The 26,150-nt window shown below is 37.1% G+C and overlaps 1 protein-coding gene across 1 annotated transcript in view; it reads right to left on the bottom strand.

Moving 5' to 3' along the window:
• Positions 1-258: 258 nt before the first annotated feature.
• LOC129392211 (mucin-19) overlaps positions 259-26,150 on the bottom strand; it is a 126,138-nt gene continuing 100,246 nt past the window's right edge. Inside the window, 27 exon segments of the mRNA XM_055085731.1 lie at positions 259-442; positions 1,373-1,481; positions 2,120-2,155; positions 3,113-3,227; positions 4,667-4,704; positions 5,047-5,209; positions 5,298-5,352; positions 9,641-9,698; positions 10,003-10,050; positions 10,175-10,228; positions 13,262-13,315; positions 14,451-14,492; positions 14,724-14,777; positions 14,890-14,952; positions 15,228-15,275; positions 15,857-15,916; positions 16,225-16,278; positions 16,457-16,510; positions 16,759-16,806; positions 17,262-17,315; positions 21,055-21,108; positions 21,539-21,592; positions 22,314-22,367; positions 23,518-23,571; positions 24,505-24,558; positions 25,740-25,793; positions 25,898-25,951. Coding sequence (XP_054941706.1) covers positions 259-442; positions 1,373-1,481; positions 2,120-2,155; positions 3,113-3,227; positions 4,667-4,704; positions 5,047-5,209; positions 5,298-5,352; positions 9,641-9,698; positions 10,003-10,050; positions 10,175-10,228; positions 13,262-13,315; positions 14,451-14,492; positions 14,724-14,777; positions 14,890-14,952; positions 15,228-15,275; positions 15,857-15,916; positions 16,225-16,278; positions 16,457-16,510; positions 16,759-16,806; positions 17,262-17,315; positions 21,055-21,108; positions 21,539-21,592; positions 22,314-22,367; positions 23,518-23,571; positions 24,505-24,558; positions 25,740-25,793; positions 25,898-25,951 — 1,769 coding nt within the window.

Raw genomic sequence — 26,150 nt, forward strand, 5'->3', positions numbered from 1 at the left:
TGCTTTAGGACTCAATTCTCCTTGACTTCTAGAATTCTCATTGCTACCAAATAAATGCATATGTTCACTAATTGCTTGCAAAGTTGTATTTATTTTTCAGATCCATTCAATAAAAGAACAAAATGACTCATCATGGCAACTCACATTTTGAGTGACATACAAATGTTTAGTTATTCTCATTATTTAAGTCATTATTTCTGTTCACTTACAAAATAAATACCTGGTCTGTTACAATTGGAAAGGTAATGCTATTTACTATTAACTGACTGTTGAGGTCGTAGATTGTTGGCACATGTCTAAGCAGGAACACGTCGTGATGTGCCTGTATCTGTAAGGTATTGTACCACCATCAGGACAGTCAAGAACAATTTCTCTGAACTCATAGTTTTCTTCTTGGCAGCAAAGGCATGAATTTTTCAACTGAAAGTTATCATAATCATACCTAAAAAAGAAAGACAATTAGGTAATAAATATTTTCAGAATGTCTTCTGAAATAAATTGACATCAATGCTCAAATTCTAATTGTCTAAGTGATTTAGTAAGTCTTCCAACCAATTTATTCTTTCCCTACACCTTGCATTTCCCCCTTTACTGTAAACTTCTGGTGTGGATTCATTGGATTCATTATAATTGGTATGTAAGACCAAAAAGAAAAGAAAAGAAAATGAAAAAAGTCCAAAATGGAGAGATTTACCATTTCATAATTAGAGCATTATGGTGCAAAAAATATAAACAAAACACTTTTTAAATATACAACTTAATACCAAATTATTATTCTCCATATATTAATCTACATGTAAAAGTGTACAAAAGGAAAAATATACAATATATGTTATGTCTAAAATGTAAGCAACTTTTTAAAAAATCACTTTTAAGCAAGAGTATTTGCTTAAGTAATCTCTGTAATCACTATATGAAAATAATACATTTGTTATAAATGTATTATGTTTGACTTATTTAGAAAACTACTTCAAAATGATTACTATTTAAAATGTTTACTTTGATTTGCAGATATTAATATTTTCATTTTAACCAGGTCCTGATCATTAGCTCTCATGTAAACATTTGTCCCTGTAATGTTTTTGTTTTATTTTTTTGCGGTACGCAGGCTCTCACTGTTGTGGCCTCTCCCGTTGCGGAGCACAGGCTCCGGACGCGCAGGCTCAGCGGCCATGGCTCATGGGCCCAGCCGCTCTGCTCCACGGCATGTGGGATCTTCCCGGAGCGGGGCACGGACCTGTGTCCCTTGCATTGGCAGGCGGACTCTCAACCACTGCGCCACCAGGGAAGCCCCATGTAATGTTTTAAACGCTTAATTTTCTCCACAGTGTTCCTAAATTAATGCATAGTATACATTCAAGGAAAAACTTACCTGAGAGTCTTTTTGCATTCCTCTGCGCATCTTGCCATCTCAACTTTTTTCTTGCAACCATTGTAGTTAACAGTCACATTCACGGGTGAAGGTCTGCAATTAGTTTTACCTAGGATAACAGAGTCAAAAATGAGGTTCAACATTAACAATTGCTAAGTCTCAGTTTTCTTAACCGTAAAGTAGAGAATAATAACAACAAATACTTCACAATGTTATTGAAAGGGATCAACTGTCTCAGCACCCAGAACAAGGTACCTGGTTAATACTCAATAAATGTTATTATTATTCTATTATTACTATCATAGGAGAAGAAGAAATAAAAGAAGGAGGAGGAAGGGAAACAGGTAGAAGGAGGAAGGAAGAAAGAGGAGGAAAGGAAGAAAAGACAGAGATAGTTGTTTCTGATAACCATTTTCTCATTGCTGATCATCCTTATGATCTAATACAACAATTTACAACATAACCTACTGATGTTAGGAGAGCAAACTAATTTTTTTTCCATGAAAATTAAATTTTATCCCTTGTAAACATCACTGGTTTTTACCGGGAAGAATGCTGCAACCAACATGCGTGAGAAAATATAATATTTTGTATTAATTGTTAGTTTATGCATATGGGTTAGATTACCTGTTGTGTTAAAAACACAGGAGACTTTCTATTAATGATCTGCCCTTTTGTTTTAAAGAAACACTAAATTTTTGTCAACAGTTTACATTTCCTCTGTATGTGGAACTTGATTTTACTTACATATATAGCAACAGTTATTTGAATCATAGACTCTGCCTTCCTGTAGGGGTAAGAGAAAAAGAAACAGACAGAAAAACCTCTGTATTTTTCTATATATAATATAACATTTGTTAACTTATTGAAGTAGCATCACAAAGGGGGAAATGGAACAGATAGACACGCTGATCTCAGATCCAGTCAGCACCGACGGGAGAGTATAGCAATAAAAATGAGACTATTGACACCAAATTTTTTCAACAGTAGTTAGGAAGCGAAAAACAATGTTTAAATTAAATTCTTCTTTAAAATAAAATACCAAAAAATAAAGAATTACTCCTGCCTATTTGAACTGAAAAAAAATACTTTAATAATAGCATTACTACTTGACACTAAGTTTCTCACGGGCAGGATTTTCGCCGTATAAATTATTATACCCTCAAACTTCTCAATGTCTCAAAGTAAAAACTCAGTAAATGTTGAAAGCCAACACTGGAGTTCTAAAATAAAACTTTAAACTATATTATCAATTATAGCTTCAGAAAGAAAAAATAGTTAAATTTAAACCTTCCTTAGTAATTTAAACTTAAGCATTCATTAATACAAAACCCTCACCATATTTTCAGGGGATAAAAATTGTGGCACAAAGAGAGATCTGAACAGTACACATTTATGTGATTATATTAAAAAATATTTTCTTTTACAGAAAATGATTAAGCTGAATCCATGAACCTTGAAAAAAATAGTTTTTTGTTTGTTTAAAAAACAGCAACATGCTTTCTATAGTAACTTACTTCTAGACTAGCACTAGATTAAGTTTTATAGAACCTGCAAATATATATTTGATATGAAAAATATACTTGGCAATAAAAGGTGTATCACATAACTGGAATGGAATCTACAAGAGATGTATAAATATTGTCCAGGCACAAACTTTTCCAAATAAGGAAGAAGACAGGTTGCGTTTATATTTAACATGAGAAGTGAACCTTGTTGATCACTGCTTAAGAAGATGACTTACTTCTGCACACCAAGTCTGCTTTGGGCAGTCTTGTACCACCGCAACGAAACCTGTGCTGTGGCAGAAGTAGGAGACACATGGGTTGCTGGGGTCACCAAATGAAGCACTAACCTGGGAGGTAGGGAGGGGGAGAGAACAAATGAGTATTCATCTTGATTTCTTTTTCAGGTTGACAATAAAACCTGTAATTCTGGGCTTCCCTGGTGGCGCAGTGGTTGAGAGTCCGCCTGCCGATGCAGGGGACACGGGTTCGAGCCCCGGTCCGGGAAGATCCCACATGCCGCGGAGCTGCTGGGCCCGTGAGCCATGGCCGCTGAGCCTGTGCGTCCGCAACGGGAGAGGCCACAACAGTGAGAGGCCCGCGTACCACAAAAAAAAAAAAAACACCTGTAATTCTTTTTTCAAATTTATAATGTTTAGTGAATTTCCAGAGGCACTTTCAGCCATTAGATTAATATTTAAGAAAAGGTGGATTAAAGTCTTCTACTTCCATGAATAAACCAAAGGTCTTCACTGAGAGCACAGAATGTGTCAAGATTCTCAATCCTCAAATTAAGATTCATCTATAGTAGCTCTATTATATTTTTCAAGGATTTTAAAAAAAGTCCCACAAGATATCTTCTATCTTTCCTTGTGTTCCTATGCTTTTAAAGCTCTCTAGATTGCTTTATAATTACTTTATGGTTAAAATTCAAACATCAGTTTGGGGAAATTCCATTTATATCAGGCCCTCAAACCACAAGTGAACTTTCTGGTAAACTGAAATTTTATTATTTCAACTATTTTGCATATAAATGATTAGAGGTAAAACTTTTCTTTGTTCTTTAAACATCTTCGCATTTTATATTTCAAAACTGTCATAGGTTCTCAAGTCAGATAACCTTTGGAAACTAAAATTTAAGAAGCCCAGGTAGAAATGTGAGTGTAATAAATGAGTTATATCAAATTAAATTATTATTAAATTATAGGCTCTGTTTTATGTATTTCCTAACATACCACATATTTATTTTATAGTTAGATTGTTGTAATATTTAGTATCACCAGTTCAAATTTATTAATATCAGTTTGAGAATCAACTGGTTTTTATGGCTTCATGATACTTTCCCTAGAAAGTTAAATTACTTTCCAATATGTCAAATCAGTTGTCAAATCCAGCCCTGAATATACTGTGTTGCTATATCCCTATAGTAGAGTTCTAGTCTTTTGGGTTTTCTTATTTGATCTTTGACAGTTCAGCCATCTGATCTTTCTGATTATAATTACAGTTTAACTCTGTTCATTGATTTGAACATTGTATGTCTTCTCCATTTGGTGAGACCCATGGGAAATTTTGTAAAGAAGCTCCATTGCTAGGTTAATGATCAAGTATATTGCTCCCTTTGAAGCAAGTTATGGTGGATGTTGCATTTGACCTTTCTTTTGAAATGAATATGGGAAAGAAATAAATACCACTCCACCATTATCTATGATTTTTTTCATATTAGCCAAAAGAGCCTACATTTATTCATAATTATATTAATAAAAGTATTTTAAAGTATAAATGACTTTACCTCATAGTCGGTATTGTTAAATAAACATGTTCTTGGTTCTGAAAAATAAGTACACATTTTACCCTAAGATAAATATTATAATTTTTTATTTACAAAACAGAAATTGTATATGATATCATATTTACCAACCAATAAGGAAACATTATAATGTTTCTTCCCATAACACCATCATCTCCTTTAAACCTACTGATTACATTCATAACTGGGTTTCCCCTGCTCCAAAGATAGTAAGTTTTAAGAGGGCAAGTATTGATTCTGCTTTATTTATCACACCCATCAAGCATTTGACTCATATTAATAGCTCAATAAATATCTCTTGAATGTGTGAATAACTAAACAACTATTCAATTCAATTCAAATAATGTATTATGAATACATACCACAGTACCCGATTTCACAGCAGGTATCATTAGCTTTGAACTTTACAAGCCTCTCTTCAGTTTTGCATGTGGGTGGAGAAGGACACCCCTTGGGTTTACAGTCTACGGTCTTTGCATTGGTACAGGTGCATCTGTGGCAATTGGCAGTCCATATGTCTCCAGGCTACAAAAACAAACCAAGTTTAGACTTCTATTTGAATACAGGAATGACAGCAAATTTGGATTAAAGTAGAGACAAACTGTGTACTTACAGACTTCTTTTCTCCCAGTGGACCATGACAAACTGTTAAGATGAAATGACAAATGCTAATTAAATTTGGCAAAATATAACAGTCAATTATCTGTAGATAACCACCAGGTTGACCAATACAGAATTGGCACTAGTATTTCAGAGATACAGAATTATGAACGATTGTAAGGTGCTTTAAGGTGGATAAATCACCTCCCCCTACTTTGAGCAAACTGTCTTTAGCAAGCATATATATATTTCCTATTTTTACACTCCTCAGAAAGGATAATTCTTGACCTCTCTTGTCAGTGGTCAATAAATCTTATAGCTACTGTTATACTTATTGTTTCACTTTCTGACTTCTGTCTCCACAATCCTAAAAGTCACCAAGACCTCATAATTACCAGTCCCAAGCACTCTTTCTCAACTTTTCAAGTTCCCTACAATAGCTGACATTTTTTTACCTCTCACCTTCTTGGAAACATTCTCCCTTCAGATTGAACACTCTGAAATTCCTGTTAGCAGCTCTTCCTCCTCCCTCTCATTTTGTCTCTATTCTTCCCACTGGTACCTTCCTCCATCTTTACAGTATCCACTGTAACATCAAGTGGATGACTCTCAAACTTCTAGCTCCTGTATAAACATCTCTTGTGAGCTACAGACCCAGATCTCCCTTGGCCTAATAAACAGCACTTCGGCGGATTTAAAAGAATGTCAGACATGTGCACAAAATGTGCACAAAATAGATTGAATCATTTTTCCCCTAAAACCAGTTTTTCATCTTAGCTGGCCACCTCCTGTTAAGGACTGAACTATGCTTTCAAATACTTAAGCTTAAAACTTAGAAGTCATCTTGATTATTTCCTTTCCATAATTTGGCATTGAACCAATTGCAAAATCTTGTATAGCCTTATTCAGATTTGAATCCCTTCCTTTCCTGATTTTACTTGTTACAATACTACTCCAGGACCTTAGTATCTTTTTTTTTTTAACATCTTTATTGGAGTATAATAGCTTTACAATGGTGTATTAGTTTCTGCTTTATAACAAAGTGAATCAGTTATACATATACATATGTCCCCATATCTCTTCCCTCTTGCATCTCCCTCCCTCCCACCCTCCCTATGCCACCCCTCTAGGTGGTCACAAAGCACCGAGCTGATCTCCCTGTGCTATGCGGCTGCTTCCCACTAGCTCTCTATTTAACATTTGGTAGTGTATATATGTCCATGCCACTCTCTCACTTCATCCCAGCTTACCCTTCCCCCTCCCCTTATCCTTAAGCAGGACCTTAGTATCTTTGACCTAGCAGAATCTGGCTTTTTCGGGGAAGTCTGACTCAGTCTTCTTTCTGATCCAGTCAATTGTCTGTGTCATAGGTAGAATAGTTTTCCTAAAGCCTACTTTTCATCTCATCATTGCTTCGATTAAGAACTTCTGATACCCCTTGCTGTCTTGTAAACTAAATACCTTATTTTAGCATTCTGCCTTCTGAGGTTGCCATAACATGTCTCCAATCTATCATCTCGACCTTGTCACTTCTTTCATTTACATACCCTGAATTAGCCTACTTATTGTTCTTAAATTTCAATTCTCTAATGAAATACCCGAGAATCCTTCCAAAGTATACAATATATGTAACATGTGTGACACATAACATGTGCTTGCTATATAATACATAGGTCACATATTTCACTGTGAAATTTATTTTCAGCCTTATATGAAAATTGCCTATGTTTCCTTGAAAATCTCCCCTCTCCCACTGTATCCTAAGATCAGAGAATGATTTTTTTGGTAACTTTTGCCACTTTGTACAAAGCACATCACATTGGCTTGATAATTTTAGAGGAACTCAAAGTCCTCTAAAAGTATTGAACTCTGGTTACGCCTAATTTTTCTTGCTAAAATTCAGTCCTCAAAAAAAGCTGGAATTATTTAGCTTAAAAAATACTATCAAGTAGCAATATTTTGATCAAGGTATCATATAGTTACATGAAACACTTTATTTAGTAAACTCTATTTAGACTAAGTGACAAGATGCATTAGTTTGGTTTGGCTTTATTAGTTTGTGTGTGACAAAACAAACTATCATTCACTATTTATTTGGTGAATAAAAGCTAAATTCATACACTTCAAGTTTTCCTATTCTATCACACTTCCATAGCTAGTGACTTTCATTGGCATGACCTCTGAAATTTGATTTACAAGAAAAACCATTAATGTAGGATGATTGATTTTCAAGTGGAGGTAAGCTTACCTGGAGGCAGTGGAAGTGATACTGGACATCCTGTGTAAAAACAGACACCTCATATTAATCTCTAAAGTTACTGGAATAGGTTTGGAATAAATATAGTTTTCTAATCACTGAAAATACATGGCCACATTGCTAGTCTTACAAACAGACATATTCCCACCTATCTTCCCTTTCTACTCCTCATGGAATTTGATATTCCGCCATTAAGAAAGTGTTTCCTTTAGATTTCAAATATTAATGGGAGGAAAATATGAGAATCAAAAGGAGGAATGAGAATCAAGGTAAACTTCTCTTCAAAATTTCTCAGAAGACAGTTCTGATAAATAGGACAATAAAATATATAATCAAACAAGGAAAAAGATAACCCAGATATAGAAAAGATATAAGTATTATTAGATGCCTGGTTTTAATCCTTTAAGAATTTTTATCCTCTTTTTGTCTTACAATATTTTAATCTTGTTCTGTCTCCACTCCCACAAAATGCTTTAAACTGCTTACTTTTTTTTTTGAGGCTTCACTTATCACAAAGTTTGGTCAACCTAACAATCCACTCAGATTTCAAATTCTATTTCCAAACTGCTAAAATTCAGATTAATATTTTTATTCTCTCTACCAAGCAGAAGGTTGAACTAGAAGTAAGAGAATATTTGAGAAGAACTTAAAGTTTCTTTATGTTTGAGTAAAAGGACCCCAGCAACTAATAGGCACAGAAAAACAGAAAATAAATTAATTAAAGATGTGCAAGTTTGGGGCATAAAATATTTCTCTTTACTAAGGGGACACTAGGCTAATTCCCAATTATAAATGCTTAACAAATTACCAGAAACCCACAACAGCAGAGAGAAATTGTGTTTAGGCATAAATATAGCAAAAAATTTTCCCTACCCAGAATACTCAGCTCATTGAAAGAATTTGTAATGGGAGGAATAAGATACAATCTCATACTCTCCACATTGCTATCAGAGAAATTTTTCTAAGAACTATCTGATCATACCATTCTCTTAACAAAATCTTTAAGGAGACCCCATTTATTATAAGGATAAAGTCTCATTTAAGTTTGGAAATAATGTCCTTCATAAATATTCCTTTGCTTACCTTTCTAATCTCATTTCTTCCCTGAACCTCATACAAATATTACCAATACTTGGTTGATTCCTGAAGTCACTCATGCTGTCTCAAGTCTCTGTCTTTTTAAGTGCCATTTGACAGGAATTCCCTCCTCACCCTAGCCAATATTGAAATCAATGATCTCTTCCCTAATGCCTTCACTCAACCCTACCAACTAATAAATGGAAATTAACAGTCTCAGTGCACTCCCAGGACCATAATTGTTGTGCACGTGTTTGAGTAGCATTAAATACACTATTAACGATAGTATCTGTACTCATAATAATCTCTTCCAGTCTTCCCTGGTTGCACAGTGGTTAAGAACCCGCCTGCCAATGAAGGGGACAGGGCTTTGAGCCCTGGTCTGGGAAGATCCCACATGCTGCAGAGCAAGTAAGCCCGTGTGCCACAACTACTGAGCCTGTGCTCTAGAGCCCACGAGCGACAACTACTGAGCCTGCATGCTGCAACTAGTGAAGCCCACGCACCTAGAGCCCGTGCTCCGCAACAAGAGAAGCCACCGCAATGAGACGCCCATGCACCGCAACACAGAGTAGGCCCTGCTTGCCGCAACTAGAGAAAGCCTGCACGCAGCAACGAAGACCCAAGACAGCCAAAAATAAAAACAAATAAATAAATAAATTTATATTAAAAAAAATAATCTCTTCCCCCACCACACACACACACAAAGTAATAAAATGGCAAGGGCTGCTACAGAGTCTAGCACATATAAGGTATTAAAGAAGTGTTAGTTGAATAAGTAACAAAGAAATTAGTACTTTTCCCATACTGACCTGTTTTATTTTCATTTTCTTGATCTCCTGTTGCTACTACAGTGGTATCTGTAAAAGGATAATACTGTCATTTTATTTATTAGATAGCATGAACACATATCAAGTTTCTGTGTGTAAGCATGCACAAATGATCACACACATTCACGATTAAGGAAAGCTTCGTGTGGAAGAGACAATTCATTCCAGTGCATTTGAGTCATTTCATTTTACCTGGGTAGGACACTTTGGGGGCTTGTTATGATTCCATTTGACACTGAGGTGGAGCCTGCAGAAGGAAATATTTAAAATTTCAGGAATAGCACATTTCATAATCCCATTCTCAGAGATTTCAAGGTCATAACTAAGTCTTCCAGTGAGGGGTTCTGCTAAAAGCCTAACCCAAAAAAATCCTGGAGGAAAAAAAAAAATCCCTAGTTGAACTTCAAAGTCATATTCCAAAAGGAAATGTAGGATAATCTTCCTGGCCTTTCTTTGCTGTTTCTTTCCCACCACTCCTCTCCTCCAAACTCAACTCCTCATATATAATCACAGGCACACATCACTGAAGAGTCTGTATTGCTAGCATTCATCTGTTTGCATTCCAGTTCCAGAGGTTTCCTTGACTCCTGTGGAAGCAGTGACTGCTAAGAGAGGCACAAACGTGGTGAGTAGATGGACTAAAAAAGCTAGAGTTTAATTTCACGTAAGCTGCCCTGTCTTCTAAGATGCCACCAAGCAAAGTTCATTTATTATTATTTGACCTACCTGAGGTAGAAATTACAGGAGCAGTGGTTGTTTCAGATGCTTCCTTGGAGGCAACTAAAATGAATAGGAAAAGAGCAGTGAACTTTTTCTGGCCTCAGAAGAGTGTGTCTGAAGACATCTTCACAAAGAATAAGAGTCTCAAAGCACCTGGAGTGTACTAGTACACCTACTAATGCTAGTTCATGCTCCTGCCATTGAAACAGAACAGGCCCTAACATAGCAACTCCTTGCTCAAAGAAGAATTGAGTATTTTCCTATGACCCTGGTAGCCTTATCACTTAAGGGCCCCCTTCTCTTAATGACAAAAACTATTTTCACACTTAACTATTTTGCTTCCTATATCCTGGTTTCCTGGTTCTCCTATATTAGTTTTTTGGGGAGAGTTGTATGAGTTGTTTATATATTTGGGATATTAACCCCCTGTCAGTCATATCATTTGTAAATTTTGTCTCTTATTCAGGAGGTTGTCTTTTGTTTTGTTGATGGTTTTCTTTGCTGTGCAAAAGCTTTCAAATTTAATTAAGGTCTCATTTGCTTATTTTTTTTTATTGGTGTGTAGTTGCTTCACAATATTATGTTAGTTTACACTGTACAGCAAAGTGAATCAGCTATATGTATATATATATATATATATCCCCTCTTTTTTGGATTTCTTTCTCATTTAGGTCACCACAGAGCACTGAGTAGAGTTCCCTGTGCTATACAGTAGGTTCTCATTAGTTATCTATTTTATACATAGTATCAATAGTGTATATATGTCAATCCCAATCTCCCAGTTCATCCCACCACCACCCCCTTTCCCCCTTGGTATCCATACTTTTGTTCTCTACACCTGTGTGTCTATTTCTGCTTTGTAAATAAGATCATCTATACTGATTTTTTTCAGATTCTACATATACGTGTTAATATATGATATTTGTTTTTCTCTTTCTGACTCTTTCATGGTCCATCCATGTCTCTACAAATGACCCAGTTTTGTTCCTTTTAATGGCTGAGTAATATTCCATTATATAAATGTACCACATCTTTATCCATTCATCTGTCGATGGACACTTAGGTTGTTTCCATGTCCTGGCTATTGTAAATAGTGCTGCAGTGAACATTGGGGGTGCATGAGTCTTTTTGAATTATGGTTTTCTCTGGGTATATGCCCAGTAGTGGGATTGCTGGGTCATATGGTAGTTCTATTTTTAGCTTTTTAAGCAACCCCCATACTGTTCTCCACAGTGGCTGTATCAATTTACATTCCTACCAACAATGCATGAGGGTTCCCTTTTCTCCACACCCTCCCCAGCATTTATTGTTTGTAGATTTTTTGATGATGGCCATTCTGACCAAGATGGTGGGGGAATAGGAGGATGGAGAGTTCAGCTCTCTCCACAAATGCATCAATAGTACATCTACAGGTGGAACAATTCTCACAGAACACCAGCTGAACACTAGCAGAAGACCTTGGACACCGGAAAGGACAAGAAACATCCCCGCATAACAGGGTAGGGTGAAAGAAAGAAGGGAAAGAGAAGAGGAGAGGAAGCAGGATGGGATCTGTGCCCCTGGGGGGGAGCTGAAGCACAGGAGAGGCTCCCACATCTGGGAAAGACCCCTCACTGACAGGGAAATCAGTTGGGACAGAAGGGGAGCATCTGAGGCTGTTGAAGGAGGGTGTGCGGCAGACAGGACAGAGTGGCACCTACACAGACAGTCCGCACCATAGCACTGCATGCCCCAATCTGGGACATGTGTCTGCCGGTGCACATGGGGGCTGAGAGCTGAAACATGGGGATTGGAGAGCAAACCTGGGGGGAGGACTGCTGTTGGCTGCAAGGAGACAGCCTGAGGAGATAGGAGGGAGGTAATTTGTAACCGGGAATGCTTCTGGAGGAAATCATTTGCATATTTTTGTTTTTATTTCTTTTGCTTTAGGAGACAGATCCAAAAAAATATTGCTACGATTTATGTCAAAGAGTGTTCTGCCTATGTTCTCTTATAGTAATTTTATGGTTTTAGGTTTTACATTTAGGTCTTTAATCTATTAGAACTACCATATGGCCCCACAATTCTGCTCCTGGATACATATTCAAACAAAATAAAAACACATTCAAAAAGATACATGCACCCTAATGTACAAAGCAGTACTATTTACAATAGCCAACATAGGGAAGGAACCCAAGTGTCCATCAACAGATGAACGGATAAAGAAGATGTAGTATGTATATATGCATGCATGTGTATATAATGGAATATTACTCTGCCATAAAAAAGAATGAAATTCTGCCATTTGCAACAATGTGGATGGACCTAGAGAGTATTATGCTTAGTGAAACAAGTCATACAAAGACAGAAACTGTATGTTATCACTTACATGTGGAACGTAAAAAATAAAACAAACAAATGTATATAGCAAAATAGAAACAGACTCACAGATATAGAGAACAAACTAGTGGATACTAGTGGGGAGAGGGAAGAAGGAAAGGGCAAGATAAGGGTAGGGATTAAGAGATACAAACTACTGTATATAAAATAGATAAGCAACAAGTATATATTATACTTTCAGGGAATATAGTCATTATTTTGTAATAATTTTAAATGGAGTATAATCTATAAAAATATTGAAGCACTATGCTGTACACCTGAAACTAATATAATATTGTAAATCAACTATACTTCAATAAAAAAAGAAAAGAAAAATAGTGCCCCTATCTCCCTGTCACTGTGGGAAGGTAGGAGCCTAACTTCATTCTATAAGCACCAATTAGCAAACACAGATGGCCAAATCACAGAAACCAACCTCTCTCCTAACGTTCTCTAGTACTTTTCCACTAGTTCACCCCAGCACTTAAACACTCTCCCACCTTTTATTTCAGTAAAGTTGAGTTCAAAATCTCAAACCTATTGCAATGTTCTTGACTCCTATTTAATAATCTTAAAGTCTTTTTTGCCCATTTAACTCCATTTGGTACAATTTTTCTTTTACAGTTCAAGTTTAATATTCATAGAGATAAATATCCATTTTCTGAAACAACTAGGAGTTAAAGGGAAGAAGAATATTGAACATGTTAATTTCACTGTGTCAGTCATTTCCATTACCTTGGCTGGAACTTTCTGAGACACCAGTAATTTTGCTTGATATCACAGCAGTGCCTGCAAAGTCAAATGAAGGACATTTCACATCAGACATACCTTATATAGGTAGCCTCAAAGATCAAAAGCAGGAAGAGAAAGTAAATCAGATGAAAGTCTAGGCCAATGCTGCAGCTAGCCCATAGAGCAACTTTATGAAGTAAAAACAAACTAACAAAAAACAACGACAGAAAAAAAAACCCTCTGGGCAGATGAAACCTCATGGATTTATAACTTGTTGAAGAAATGCTGGCTGGATTTCAGCCTCTACTCCTCCCTTTAGTAGTGTGCCCTTGTGTACTTTTACACACTTACCTGGGGGCTCTGGTTGGAGCCCAGAAACTCAGAGCAAGAAAACAACCTTAGATGGCTGGAAGAGGACATTCTCTAATGAGATTCTGCCCTATTTCCTGGCCCTTTATCTTTACCTTCAACATTCCCCTAGGTTGAAGCAAAGGCATAGGAGTCATTAACTGAGAACGTAACAGATTTGAACCACTGACACTTACTTTTTTGTGTTCCAACTCCAGTGCTAGTTCCTAAGAAAGGCAAAGAAGACTAAAGTCAGGACTGTTGTGTTGATGCTACAACAGTCAGTAAATTCTAGAGAAAGGCTCTTATTTTTCTAGGCTTAGCTACTTAGAGCCACATATTAAATATTTTCTTGCCTGTGTTGGAACTTCCAGGAATACCTGTTGTGCCAGAGGTTATCCCAGTGGTACCTGTAGTAAGAGAGAAGGATGAGCCTCACAAAGCCTTTCTCACCCTAAGAAGAGTGTGGTATTGACAAGTGTTCCTGTTTATCTGAAGCAGTAGAAAACTGTTTAAAATTTTTTCTTGCACAAAATGTTAAGCCTAGCATATTTTCCTGTGCACTTTCTCATAACTTCTTGTTCAAATAAAATATAGGAGGAAAAGTCATACTTGCTCCATAGATCTTATTTCTCTATATCTAGAATCTGATATTAAATGAGAGAATGTCTGTCCTATATTTACATGATTTACTTCTAGTGACTTAACTCCCTGGTTTTCCAGTATAAAAAAAAAAAAAAAAAACAGAAAAAAATTGTCTAAACTTGTGATCAAGGGTTAGGAATCTCAATCAAAGCCTTAAGTAACAAATTTACTTGTGTCTATTATAGTGATCTCCACTCACCTTCTTGGCTACTGGTGACTCCTACTGATTCCGGGCTATTGCCTGGCAAAACAAAAGCAGTGAAATTTCAAATAAAGAATGTGCCTAGAGAATTAAATTACATCTACAGTATGTTCTCTAGGAAAAACCAGGGAGCTAATCTAGGCTGGCCTTATGATCTGCTATTAAATTAAAAGAAACCATTTTTAAGTCATGCTAATTTTCACTCACAACCTGTATGTAGTAAATTCAAATGGAAAAATCATTGAGAACCCAAAATCTGGCAAAACTCACCTGATGAAATTCCTGCTTCAGTGTTTCCAACATATTCTTTAAAAGTTGTTGCTTCTATAAGAGCAAAGGAGGAAAAATTGAGAAAATTGAGAGGTTGAAAATATGAAAATGATATAGCAGTGTATGATCTTCTCCCTACAACCACTTAAAGGAGGATTCCTTTTACTATTTGACTTCCCTGTTTTGAAACCTCCAGGTGAGGATGTCCCAGAGCCTGTCCCAGTGGTACCTGGGATGGGAGAGAATATAAAGAGGAGGAAATGTGCAGGGATGTCTTTCTTATTAGATGGAGATCATGGTTTAGGACAAATCATGTGTTTCTGTAAAAGAATGCATTCCTTCTCTAGGATTCCTTGTTCCAAAAGGTGTAATAAACATTTTTTTATTGATCTGTTTCATATCTTGTGGTAAACTCCAGTCTTCTGGGATCCTTCTTTTCTGAAACTAGTATCATGGAGTTGGGTGCCTCTCCCATCTTCACCTTTTTAACTTCCCCAACTTTGCCCATTTTACTTCTAGTAGATTGGTTCCCTGAAATTATGCTAGTGACTCCTGAAGGTTAAAAAATGGAAAGGATCAAGAATCTTGAAATTTTAATTAATTATTTCAAGACAGTTCTCCCTTTTAATTTCAAAGTTTTATAATTTTAAGGCTAGGCTCTCTGAGAAACAAAATATTAAAAACACATATGTCCCCTGCAAATTCTGGTTGATCCTGTTTGATTTGACATTCTGAATCCCCAAATTAGAAGCAATCTAGTCTCCAGCACTCCAAAACTTTGCCTTATGGATTTGACTTAACCATACTGGCAATTGTTGAGCCCCAACTCCTCCCTTTTTCAGGCTCCTTTGCCTTTGCCCACCTATATAGCCCAAGGAATCATGTTTCCATTTATTTGTCTTCTCTTCTTACTCTATATGCCCATCATAAGGAAACCCACCAGCATCCACAGTTTCAAATATCATTTGTAAGTGAATGACTTGACAAATCTCTATCTCCAATGCAAGCCTCTCTTCTGTGTTCTGGTCGCATTTATCACTCCTGCTGAGCATACTAACTGGACGCCTCAGAGCATCTTAAACCCAAACTGTCAACATCTGACCTCACTATATCTTCTATCAGTTATAAAGTTTTTCCTTCCTCCCGTATATGTCCAGGTGCGATAGTTGTGCCAGTAGTCACCCTCGTGGTAACTGAAATCACAAGAAGAGAAAATCAATTGATGATTCCCTTTTACTAGGGTTTTGAAGTAGGATTTGTTTCAGCACAAATTGTATCAGGAACTTTCTTGCCTTAAGTGTGGCTTCTATTATGCCATTTTATTACAAATATACAAAAAAAAGGCAGTTCACATGGGGTAAAATATAGGGCAGTTAACATCCTCACAATTTGTACCCAAAGAGAGATTCAGGTAGAATAGAATTCCCCCTAACTTTATTATAGCCAACGTGATTTACTTTAAGATGAAGAGAAAAATAATTATTTGACTGCTATTGCTAACTTATTTTAATTCTACCCTGGGTGGTTTCACCACTTCCCAAAGAAGTTGTGTCCCCTAAGTGAAAGAAAGAAAGGAGAAGAATACTAAATTTTGAAGACTCATGTACTCAGAAAAGTTGGGTGGTATCCACTGGGTATGGTAGGGAATGTGTGTTTTTGGGTGAAGGAGTTGAAGGGAGTAGGCTATCTCATTACTGAAGTTCTTTATACTCCCCATTAGGTTATTGCTTTACTTGTGTTAGAGTTTCCAGATGCAACTGTTGTGCCAGAGACTACACTAGTGGTACCTGAAGTAGAAGAGAGAAACAGAGAATCCCAATAGTGATGCATTTACCATCCCGAGAAGAGCATGGCCAACAAGACTCTCTGGGACTTGAAAGTAGAAGACTCTTCTTGGGGCTATCCTGTCAAAATGAGGTGCATTCTCCATTTTTAAATTCAGGGCCACAATAAAAACATTGGCTTATGTCCCAGCCTTGATGATTTGCTTCTTAAGGTTAAATAACAGAGGTCGCTGGGCCTCTCCCATATTTACCTGTTTCACTTCCAGGGCTTGGCCTCTCAGATGTGTCAGTGGTGGCTCCTAATGACAAGAAATAAAAACAGTATTTGTCTAAATGCATTTAATTGTATAAAGTGAATAAATTCATAACATCCAAAATCCAAAATTTAATAGACCTAAACTTCCAGAGTTACTTCCATTATCTCTGCTTCCCTACTTATAATTATATGGACATATATTGCCTCCATCTCACACTCAGGTAATAGCTTGAATGTCCAAAAGGGAATCCTTTCTGGACTTCCCTCTTAAGAATTACAGTATAAGGTTTATCCCAGAAGAAATGATATAATTTTCATAAATACAAGATTCCTCCTTTTCTTTGGTTATGCTTCCTTCTCTGGAAGTTGTAGCTTCTAAGAGTGAAAAGGTAGAGAGTAGTGAAGGCTAATAGAAAGTCATAAAAAAGCATCATGTGCTATTGCTCCAGAACTTGCCCCAAGAAAGAAATTATAGCACCTGTTTCCTCATTGATTCACCTGTGTTGGAACTCCAAGGTGAGATGGTACTACCATGATCTGCTCCAGTACTACCTGAAAACAAAATTGAATGGTATTTGAGAGATTACTACAAGCAACTATATGCCAATAAAATGGACAACCTGGAAGAAATGGACAAATTCTTAGAAAAGCATAACCTTCCAAGACTGAACCAGGAAGAAACAGAAAATGTAAACAGAACACTCACAATCACTGAAATTGAAACTGTGATTAAAACTCTTTCAACAACAAAAGGCCACGACCAGATGGCTTTACAGGGGAATTCTATCAAATATTTAGAGAAGAGCTAACACCTATGCTTCCCAAACTCTTCCAAAACATAGCAGAGGGAGGAACACTCCCAAACTCATTCTACGAGGAAAACATCACGCTGATAACAAAACCAGACAAAGATGTCACAAAGATAGAAAACTACAGGCCAACATCACTGATGAACATAGACGCAAATTCCTCAACAAAATACTAGCAAACAGAATCCAACAGCACATTAAAAGGATCATACACCATGATCAAGTGGGGTTTATCCCAGGAATGCAAGGATTCTCCAATATATGCAAATTAATCAATATGATACACCATATTAATACATTGAAGGATAAAAACCATATAATCTTCTCAATATATGCAGAAAAAGATTTGGACAAAATTCAACACCCATTTAAGATAGAAACTTTCCAGAAAGAAGGCATAGAGGAAACTTACCTCAACATAATAAAGGCCATATATGACAAACCCACAGACAACATCGTTCTCAATGGTGAAAAACTGAAACCATTTCCACTAAGATAAGGAACAAGACAAGGTTGCCCACTCTCACAACTATTATTCAACATAGTTTTGGAGGTTTTAGCCACAGCAATCAGAGAAGAAAAAGTAGTAAAAGGAACCCAAATCAGAAAAGAAGTAAAACTGTCACTGTTTGCAGATGATGTGATACTATACATAGAGACTCCTAAAGATGCTACCAGAAAACTACTAGAGCTAATCAATGAATTTGTTAAGTAGCAGGATACAAAATTAATGCACAGAAATCTCTTCCATTCCTATACATTAATGAGGAAAAATCTGAAAGAGAAATTAAGGAAACACTGCCATTTACCATTGCAACATAAAGAATAAAATACCTAGGTATAAGCCTACCTAAGGAGACAAAAGACCTGCATGCAGAGAACTATAAGACACTGGTGAAAGAAATTAAAGATGATACACACAGATGGAGAGATATACCATGTTCTTGGATTGGAAGAATCAACATTGTGAAAAAGACCATACTGCCCAAAGCAATCTACAGATTAAATGCAATCCCTATCAAACTACCAATGGCATTTTTCACAGAACTAGAATAAAAAATTGCACAGTTTGTATGGAAACACAAAAGACCCTGAAGAACCAAAGCAATCTTGAGAAAGAAAAACGGAGGTGGAGGAATCAGGCTCCCTGACTTCAGAATATACTACAAAGTTACAGTAATCAAAGCAGTATGGCACTGGCACAAAAACAGACATATAGATCAATGGAACAGGATAGAAAGCCCAGAGATAAACCCACGCACATATGGTCACCTTATCTTTGATAAAGGAGGCAAGAATACACAATTCAGAAAAGACAGCCTCTTCAATAAGTGGTGCTGGGAAAACTGGATAGCTACATGTAAAAGAATGAAATTAGAACACTGCATAACAGCTCGTGCAGTTCAATATCAAAAAAACAAACAACCCAGTCCATAATTGGGCAGAAGAACTAAATAGACATTTCTCCAAAGAAGATATACAGATTGCCAACAAACACATGAAAGGATGCTCAAAATCACTAATCATTAGAGAAATGCAAATCAAAACTACATTGAGATATCATCTCACACCGGTCAGGATGGAAATCATCAAAAAATGTACAAACAATAAACGCTGGAGAGCGTGTGGAGAGAAGGGAACCCTCTTGCACTGTTGGTGGGAATGTTAACTGATACAGACACCATGGAGAACAGTATGGAGGTTCCTGAAAAAACTAAAAATAGAACTACCATACAACACAGCAATCCCACTACTGGGCATATACCCTGAGAAAACCAAAATATCTACAAACAATAAATGCTGGAGAGGGTGTGGAGAAAAGGGAACCCTCTTGCACTGTTGGTGGGAATGTAAATTGATACAGCCACTATGGAGAACAGTATGGAGGTTCCTTAAAAAACTAAAAATAGAACTACCATACAACACAGCAATCCCACTACTGTACCCTGAGAAAACCATAATTCAAAAAGAGTCATGTACCACAATGTTCATTGCAGCTCTATTTACAATAGCCGGGACATGGAAGCAACCTAAGTGTCCATCGACAGATGATGGATAAAGAAGATGTGGCACATATACACAATGGAATATTACTCAGCCATAAGAAAGAAGTGAAATTGAGTTATTTGTAGTGAAGTGGATGGACCTAGAGTCTCTCATACAGAGTGAAGTAAGTCAGAAAGAGAAAAACATTTACCGTATGCTAACACATATATATGGAATATATACATACATATATATATATATATATATATATATATATATATATATATATATATATATATAAGGTTCTGAAGAACCTAGGGGCCAGGCAGGAATAAAGATGCAGATGTAGAGGATGGACTTGAGGACACAGGGATGCGAAGTGTAAGCTAGGGTGAAGTGAGAGAGTGGCATGGGCATATATACACTACCAAATGTAAAATAGGTATACATATACCTGATTCACTTTGTTATACAGCAGAAACTAACACAACATTGTAAAGCAATTATACTCCAATAAAGATGTTTTTTAAAAACTTGAATGGTATCATTATGTCAATTTTATTCTTACAATAAGAAGAGCATATTCTAGAATAGGATGGGGAAGCTACAGAATTCTTTATTATGTTAAAATGTTGTTTTCAGGGATAGCTTTTTCCAGAGTTTTTAATATTTTTTCTAATGTAATATTTCATCCCAATAAAAATTTGGTGGGGGGAAGGTGCAATGTCGGGTGGTTGTGGGAGTCTCAATGATAACATTCCTTTCTCTAGGATCGATGTCATTGAAACAAAGGTAGTTTCCTTTATTTACCTGTTTGAATGCCAGAGACTTGGCTACTAGATCCCCCTAGAAGAATAAACAGTGAAGGGTTGATTGCCCATTGAATTTTCATCTGGGTAAAGTATTGATGTTACTGAAATATTTATGTGCAAGAAAAGTTTAGACATGTGACAAAGAAATCTACTGAAATAGTGTGGTAGTAGTAGCAGAGGAACATAGCTAAGTGGACGGACCTTGAAGCCAGACGGCCTGAGTTGAAATCTGCTGTTTATTTGCTGTGTAACCTTGCACACGTTAGTTAATATCTCTGAGCCATAGGTTTTCTTATCTGTGAAAACAGTAGTACTTACCTCACAGTTTGGTGTGAGGGAAAAGAAATAATAATAAGTTGTAGAATAGTTCCTGACACATAGTTAGTGTTCAAAAGAGTTAGCTATTATTGCTATTGTAAGTGAAAAGTGGAGAGGTTATGAAGCTTGTGTGCTCACATGTATTTATTCCAGTTTCTGTGGTCCCACTGTCTCCAGAGAGTGTACTAGCTTCTAAGAGAGAAGAAAAGTAAAAACAAACAAACAAAAAAAATAAGATGAAGAGGATTTAGCATTCTGAGAAAAGTTAAGCATTCTAAGAAAAGTTTTCTTGATAACAGCACCATGAAATATACTTTACTAGTAGAGATTTTCCTTTGGAGGATTCTCTCCAGTTGGTTGGCTCACCTGTGTTTGAACTCCCAGGTTCAAGTGTAGTGCCAGAAGCTACCCTTGTGGTACCTGCAACAAAAAGAGAAGTGGTGACTTTTCCTCCCATGGGGGGGATCTCAAATGGGGGGGATTTCAAATGCTTGTGAATTATTTGTGTTCTCTTATGCATAGTTTTATTCCCAAATCAAACAAAGATGCAAATTCCTCAGCATAGGAGGCCCCTCTTCTGGAATTTAATGGTAGTAGATAGGGGTTATTCATGCTCTGCCTTCTTGTTCTTCTGGTCCCCTTCCCACCATAGTCACCTAATGTGTTTCCAGTTCCTTCATTTATTGATACTCCAGTGGTAGCTCCTAAGAGGATGAAAATAGGAAAATTTTGAATGTAAACATAGACAGTTATTGGGATAAGCGCTGCACATTTCAGTCACTTTTGTACTCAAGGAAGAATCTAATGAACAGAGGTCAATTTTCTATGTTCATTGTAGCCTTCTGTTTACCTGAAATAGAACCCTCTGGGACTGTCTTTCCATCATTTAATTTCGTGGTGATACCTAAAATGGCAAACAGAAAAAACTTTCTAGACATTTATCGCTTCTACTTTCATTTGCAGGGATCTACATGTATAAGGCTGGACCACAGAAAGAGAGGGACTTCAAAAATCTGCCCAAATTGATTCAAAATCAAGTAACAAAACAAAACATTGTTGATCTAAGATGAGAGTTCCTAAAAAGTTCCTCCGCAAGAAACTGTCCTGCAAGAAACAAAAAGCACAGTTGACTATTGAACAAGGTGGGGGTTAGGAGTGCCAACTCCCTTCATAGTCAAAAAATCCATGCATAATTTACAGTTGGCCCTCTGTATCCACAGATACTCCATATCCATGATTCCACATCCGTGGATTCAACCAACCACAGATTGTGTGGTAACAATAATGTTTACTATTGAAAATAACCCACATATAAATGGACCTGTGCAGTTCAAACCCATGTTGTTCAGGGTCAACTGTAATTTATCAACCAAAATTCTCACACACACCACCACACACACACATACACAATAATTCTCATCTATTTTCCATTCCACTACAGTAGTTCTAATGACTCCAGTGGAAGTTGTGGCTTCTGTAAATAAAAAAAGAAGAAATGGATAAAAGAGGATTTAGGAAGAAGGGAAAATAGGCTATGATGTTCTTACATGAGAAGATCAGTGAGAAAGACATTTTTGCCACCTTATTTCTAGGAAGGATGCTTTCTTTCCAGCTTGTTAACCTACCGGTATTGGAACTTCCAGGTTCAACAGTGGTAACTGAGGCCATACCCTTGGTACCTGAAATGAGAAGGACATGGGATTATCATGCAGAATCTTCCACATCGAGGCAATCTGAATATCAAATCAGTGTATAAAAATAAGTGTATATTTCCAGGGCCATATCATTCAGTGTTACATTGTGCATGGCAGCTTCCAGAGTCACTGTTCACAGAGAGCGTTTTGTCCAGATGGCAGACCTGTAAGCATGCCCTTTCATTGGCCTTTGTACTCCTGGATTGAATCGTGTGTGTTTTTCTCATATATCAATTATTTCATTCATTCAACAAATATTTATTGAGCTCTGTTGAATACTAGAGATTCATTAGTGAATAAATAAATGAAGACTTTTTAATCAAGAAGCCTATTTTCTAGTCGGCCTACTTAGCAAATATAACACAAAATCTTCAGCTCAGAACAGAGGAATTTTTTCCACATTTACCTGTTTTACTTTCAGTGACTTGATTGTCTGATATTCCAGAGATAGTTCCTAATGGTTGAAAGCAGGAAAAATATTCTGTGTATGTTATGACATTTAATCATTCATGGAGGCAACCAACCATTAGGCAAATTAGAATTTAAAGCTCAAAATACAAGTCAAATGGGAGGCAAAGTTTTCTAAGTTCATTTTAGTCATCTTCTTACCTGAGACAGAACCTTCTGGGACAGTGTTGACTCCTACAGTAATGCCTGTAATATCCAGTGGGTTAGTCTTCCAGGGAATTACTACTCGTACTGCCCTCTTCAGAAATCCACATCACAGTGCCAGGCATGGGAAAAGGCTGGTCCAGAAACCAGCCGTGGGTTGTGAATCAACAGTATTTGGGGCCCTGCATATCAGCTGGAGGGCCTGCCCTTCCTGTACAATCTCTCTGATCCAGAGGCAAACTCATGATGGTTCTCAATGGCAATGCTAACGTCTGGGAATCCTAGTTCTCACTGATTTCATAACAATGACTCTGAGGCTTTCTAAGGAAGTCTTAGACTCTGGAAAAAAGAAATGAGGAAAGTGGAAAGTATGTTTGGGGATACATATTTCTCCCTGAGGTTAGACTAAGGAAGTTTTAGACTCTGGAAAAAAGAAATGAGGAAAGTGGAAAGTATGTTTGGGGATACATATTTCTCCCTGAGGTTAGACAAGGGATGATTGCCTTTGTATCTATTCCATTACCAGTGCTGGAACGTCCAGATATAATAGCTGGGCTGGAGACTACACCACTGGCACCTGAAATCACAAAGGAAAAGGGATTATATGTCATTTCCTTTACATTCAAAGAAGAGCTAAGAAGAAAATCATTATGTTTCTTTTCAGTCATTGAAGTCCTATTCTAGGATTCCTCACATATCTTTCCACAGGTACATTTCTTTTGGAAAAAAATTAAGTAAAACTATATTTTCACATTAGAAGTCCTCTTATTCTGAATATTGGTAAATATCAGGGAGATATTTATATTTTCTCATGTTCAACTGTTTGACTGTCAGAGACCTGGCTCCCTGGTACAGTGGTCTGAAGAGAAGACAAGACAAAGAGATTGAGTGAGAGACAGAGAGAGATTTAGAGAGAGAGAGAGAGAGTATTCTGCTGTATATGCATTCAAGGATTTGGGGAAAATACTAGCACTCTGGAATTTGGAAGTTCAGACAAAGATTTCCATAGGGCAGAAATCACTCTGCACTCTATATTATTTCAGCTAGAAGTAATTGACAAAAAAAGAGAATTCTTTTTGGATTCTAGCTAATATGCTGGTGATATTTGTAATATCAATGGAGAAATCCCATCCCTTCTTTAGACTTGAAGCAGTGAAGCTCAATTCTGTATTTAATGGATTTTCAAAAAGATTTTCTCTCTAATAGCAAACCTATTTTGACTCACTTGCAGTGTCCCTAAATTATACACAAACTTTCTCAAGGAAAGCCTAGAGAGTCCTAAAACTGATGGCCTCAAATCACGGGCTCTTTGTTTTCACCTGTTTGAGCTCCAGTTCTAGTCTCTTCTGTGGAAGTTGTGGCCTCTGAGGGAAGAAATAGGATAATGATGAAGTCTGGGAATTTGGAATACTGGGAAGAGATATTGGGGTATTTTTTATTATAGAAGCCCTAAAAGAGAGATCATGACATCTGAGATTAAATATGGGGAATTTCCTTCCTGTTAACCTACCTGTGTTAGAACTTTCAGATGCAATGGTTGTTCCAGACAATTCTCCAGTGATACCTAAAATGCAAAAAGTAAATGTTGCAATACAGCATTTCCTCCTCAGTTCATCTTGGAATCATCAGTGTGGCCCTAAAGCACTGGTATCCTTTTCTGAAGACTATGAAAAAAATGGAAAATAAACAATTTTACAGCATTTCATTTCCCAAGTCAGCTTTGGATGGGTGTGTTGCTCCTGGGGTTCCCTTTTACTATGTAGTAAGAGGAAGCAGCAGTAAAAATCACCCTTACCTGTTTTACTTCAAGGGACATATCCACCTGGTGTGCCAGAGGTGCCTAAGTGAGGGAATAAAGTATGGTTTAATCTTTGTAAGAAGGAATCTTTGATATAACTTGGAACATTTTGATAATCAATTGCCTTCATGAAGTTTTCCATCGAGGGGAGATAGAAAATAAATAATAAACATCATGCATAAGTATGAGAGAGATAATAGACAGCAGGCTATGGCAGGAAGGCAAGCTGGGTAAGGAGGATTAGAAGTACTGGGGGAGGGGGTTGGGATATATGCAATATGTATGCATACCTTTTTACAGTAAAAAAAAATCTTTGTAAGCCAGAACACTGAAGACAGCTTGATTGAGACGTCTGCGGTCTTGGAATTCCCAGGAAGAATAATTACCTGGGTTCATATGGTAAAATATTGTTGAAGAAGAGGATTGTCATGGAGAGGATGTACAACTAGTTGACCTTAAACTAGACCCAGGCAATCAGTGACACCTCACCCCCTGCCCTGGCCTTGGAACTTACGTTCTGACCACAGTTCCCATAGTGGGAGTCATTTTCAAGGATGCAGCCTGGAGAGAGCAATGTGTCATTGAAACCTTCAGGATGGTATATGTGACTGAACTCAGTTAAGGCCTCTATATAAACTTTTAAGATTCTGGCAGGCAGATGCAGAGACCTACTTGTCTTATGGCTGCCCAAGACAAGCTTTGTATGTAAGTTCCCTTGCTTATTAAACCTGCTACCCACCAACCTGGAGTGGTTTGCCTCTTTCTTCAGTCTCACCTTGCCCTTTGTGGATGGAGCCAAGTTTCAGATTTCACCCAGGAAGCTCCTGAGTTTTTGAACCAACAAATATGGCAGGTCCTTCCCTCATACTCCTTCCCATTCATCTGCTCACTGAAGCAACCCAAATAGAGAAATAATGAGAACTTAGGCCTTGGACTGAAAATCTCACCTCCTGGTAGTCCTCCTTGGATGGTCTCACTGCCTCTTGTGGAACTTGTGGATTCTGAGAGAAGAAAAAAAAAAGGAGTAAAGACTTGGGGTGTGGACAAGACATTCTGGGCTTCCACAGTCTATATCTCCTGAAGGTCCATGTTTAGGACTCCTGACCTGTTTTGGCACTTCCAGGTCCCAGAGTTTTGCCAGAGATGCTCTCAATTGTGCCTGAAATAAAAAAAGAAAAAAAAAAGGATTGTGGTCAACTTGTACATCATGAAATGGGCATAGGCTTTAAAAAAAACTGTTTCTCCCATATACCAGTGAATCTATATTTCTCTGGACTTCTTAGTTTCAAGAGATCCTCCAGGTATTTCCTTCAAAACATGTCATTCCGTTTGCAAATTTATGGAGAAAGTCCTCCACC

This window comes from Physeter macrocephalus, chromosome 6 (genome assembly GCF_002837175.3).
Source record: "Physeter macrocephalus isolate SW-GA chromosome 6, ASM283717v5, whole genome shotgun sequence".
Lineage (NCBI taxonomy): Eukaryota > Metazoa > Chordata > Mammalia > Artiodactyla > Physeteridae > Physeter > Physeter macrocephalus.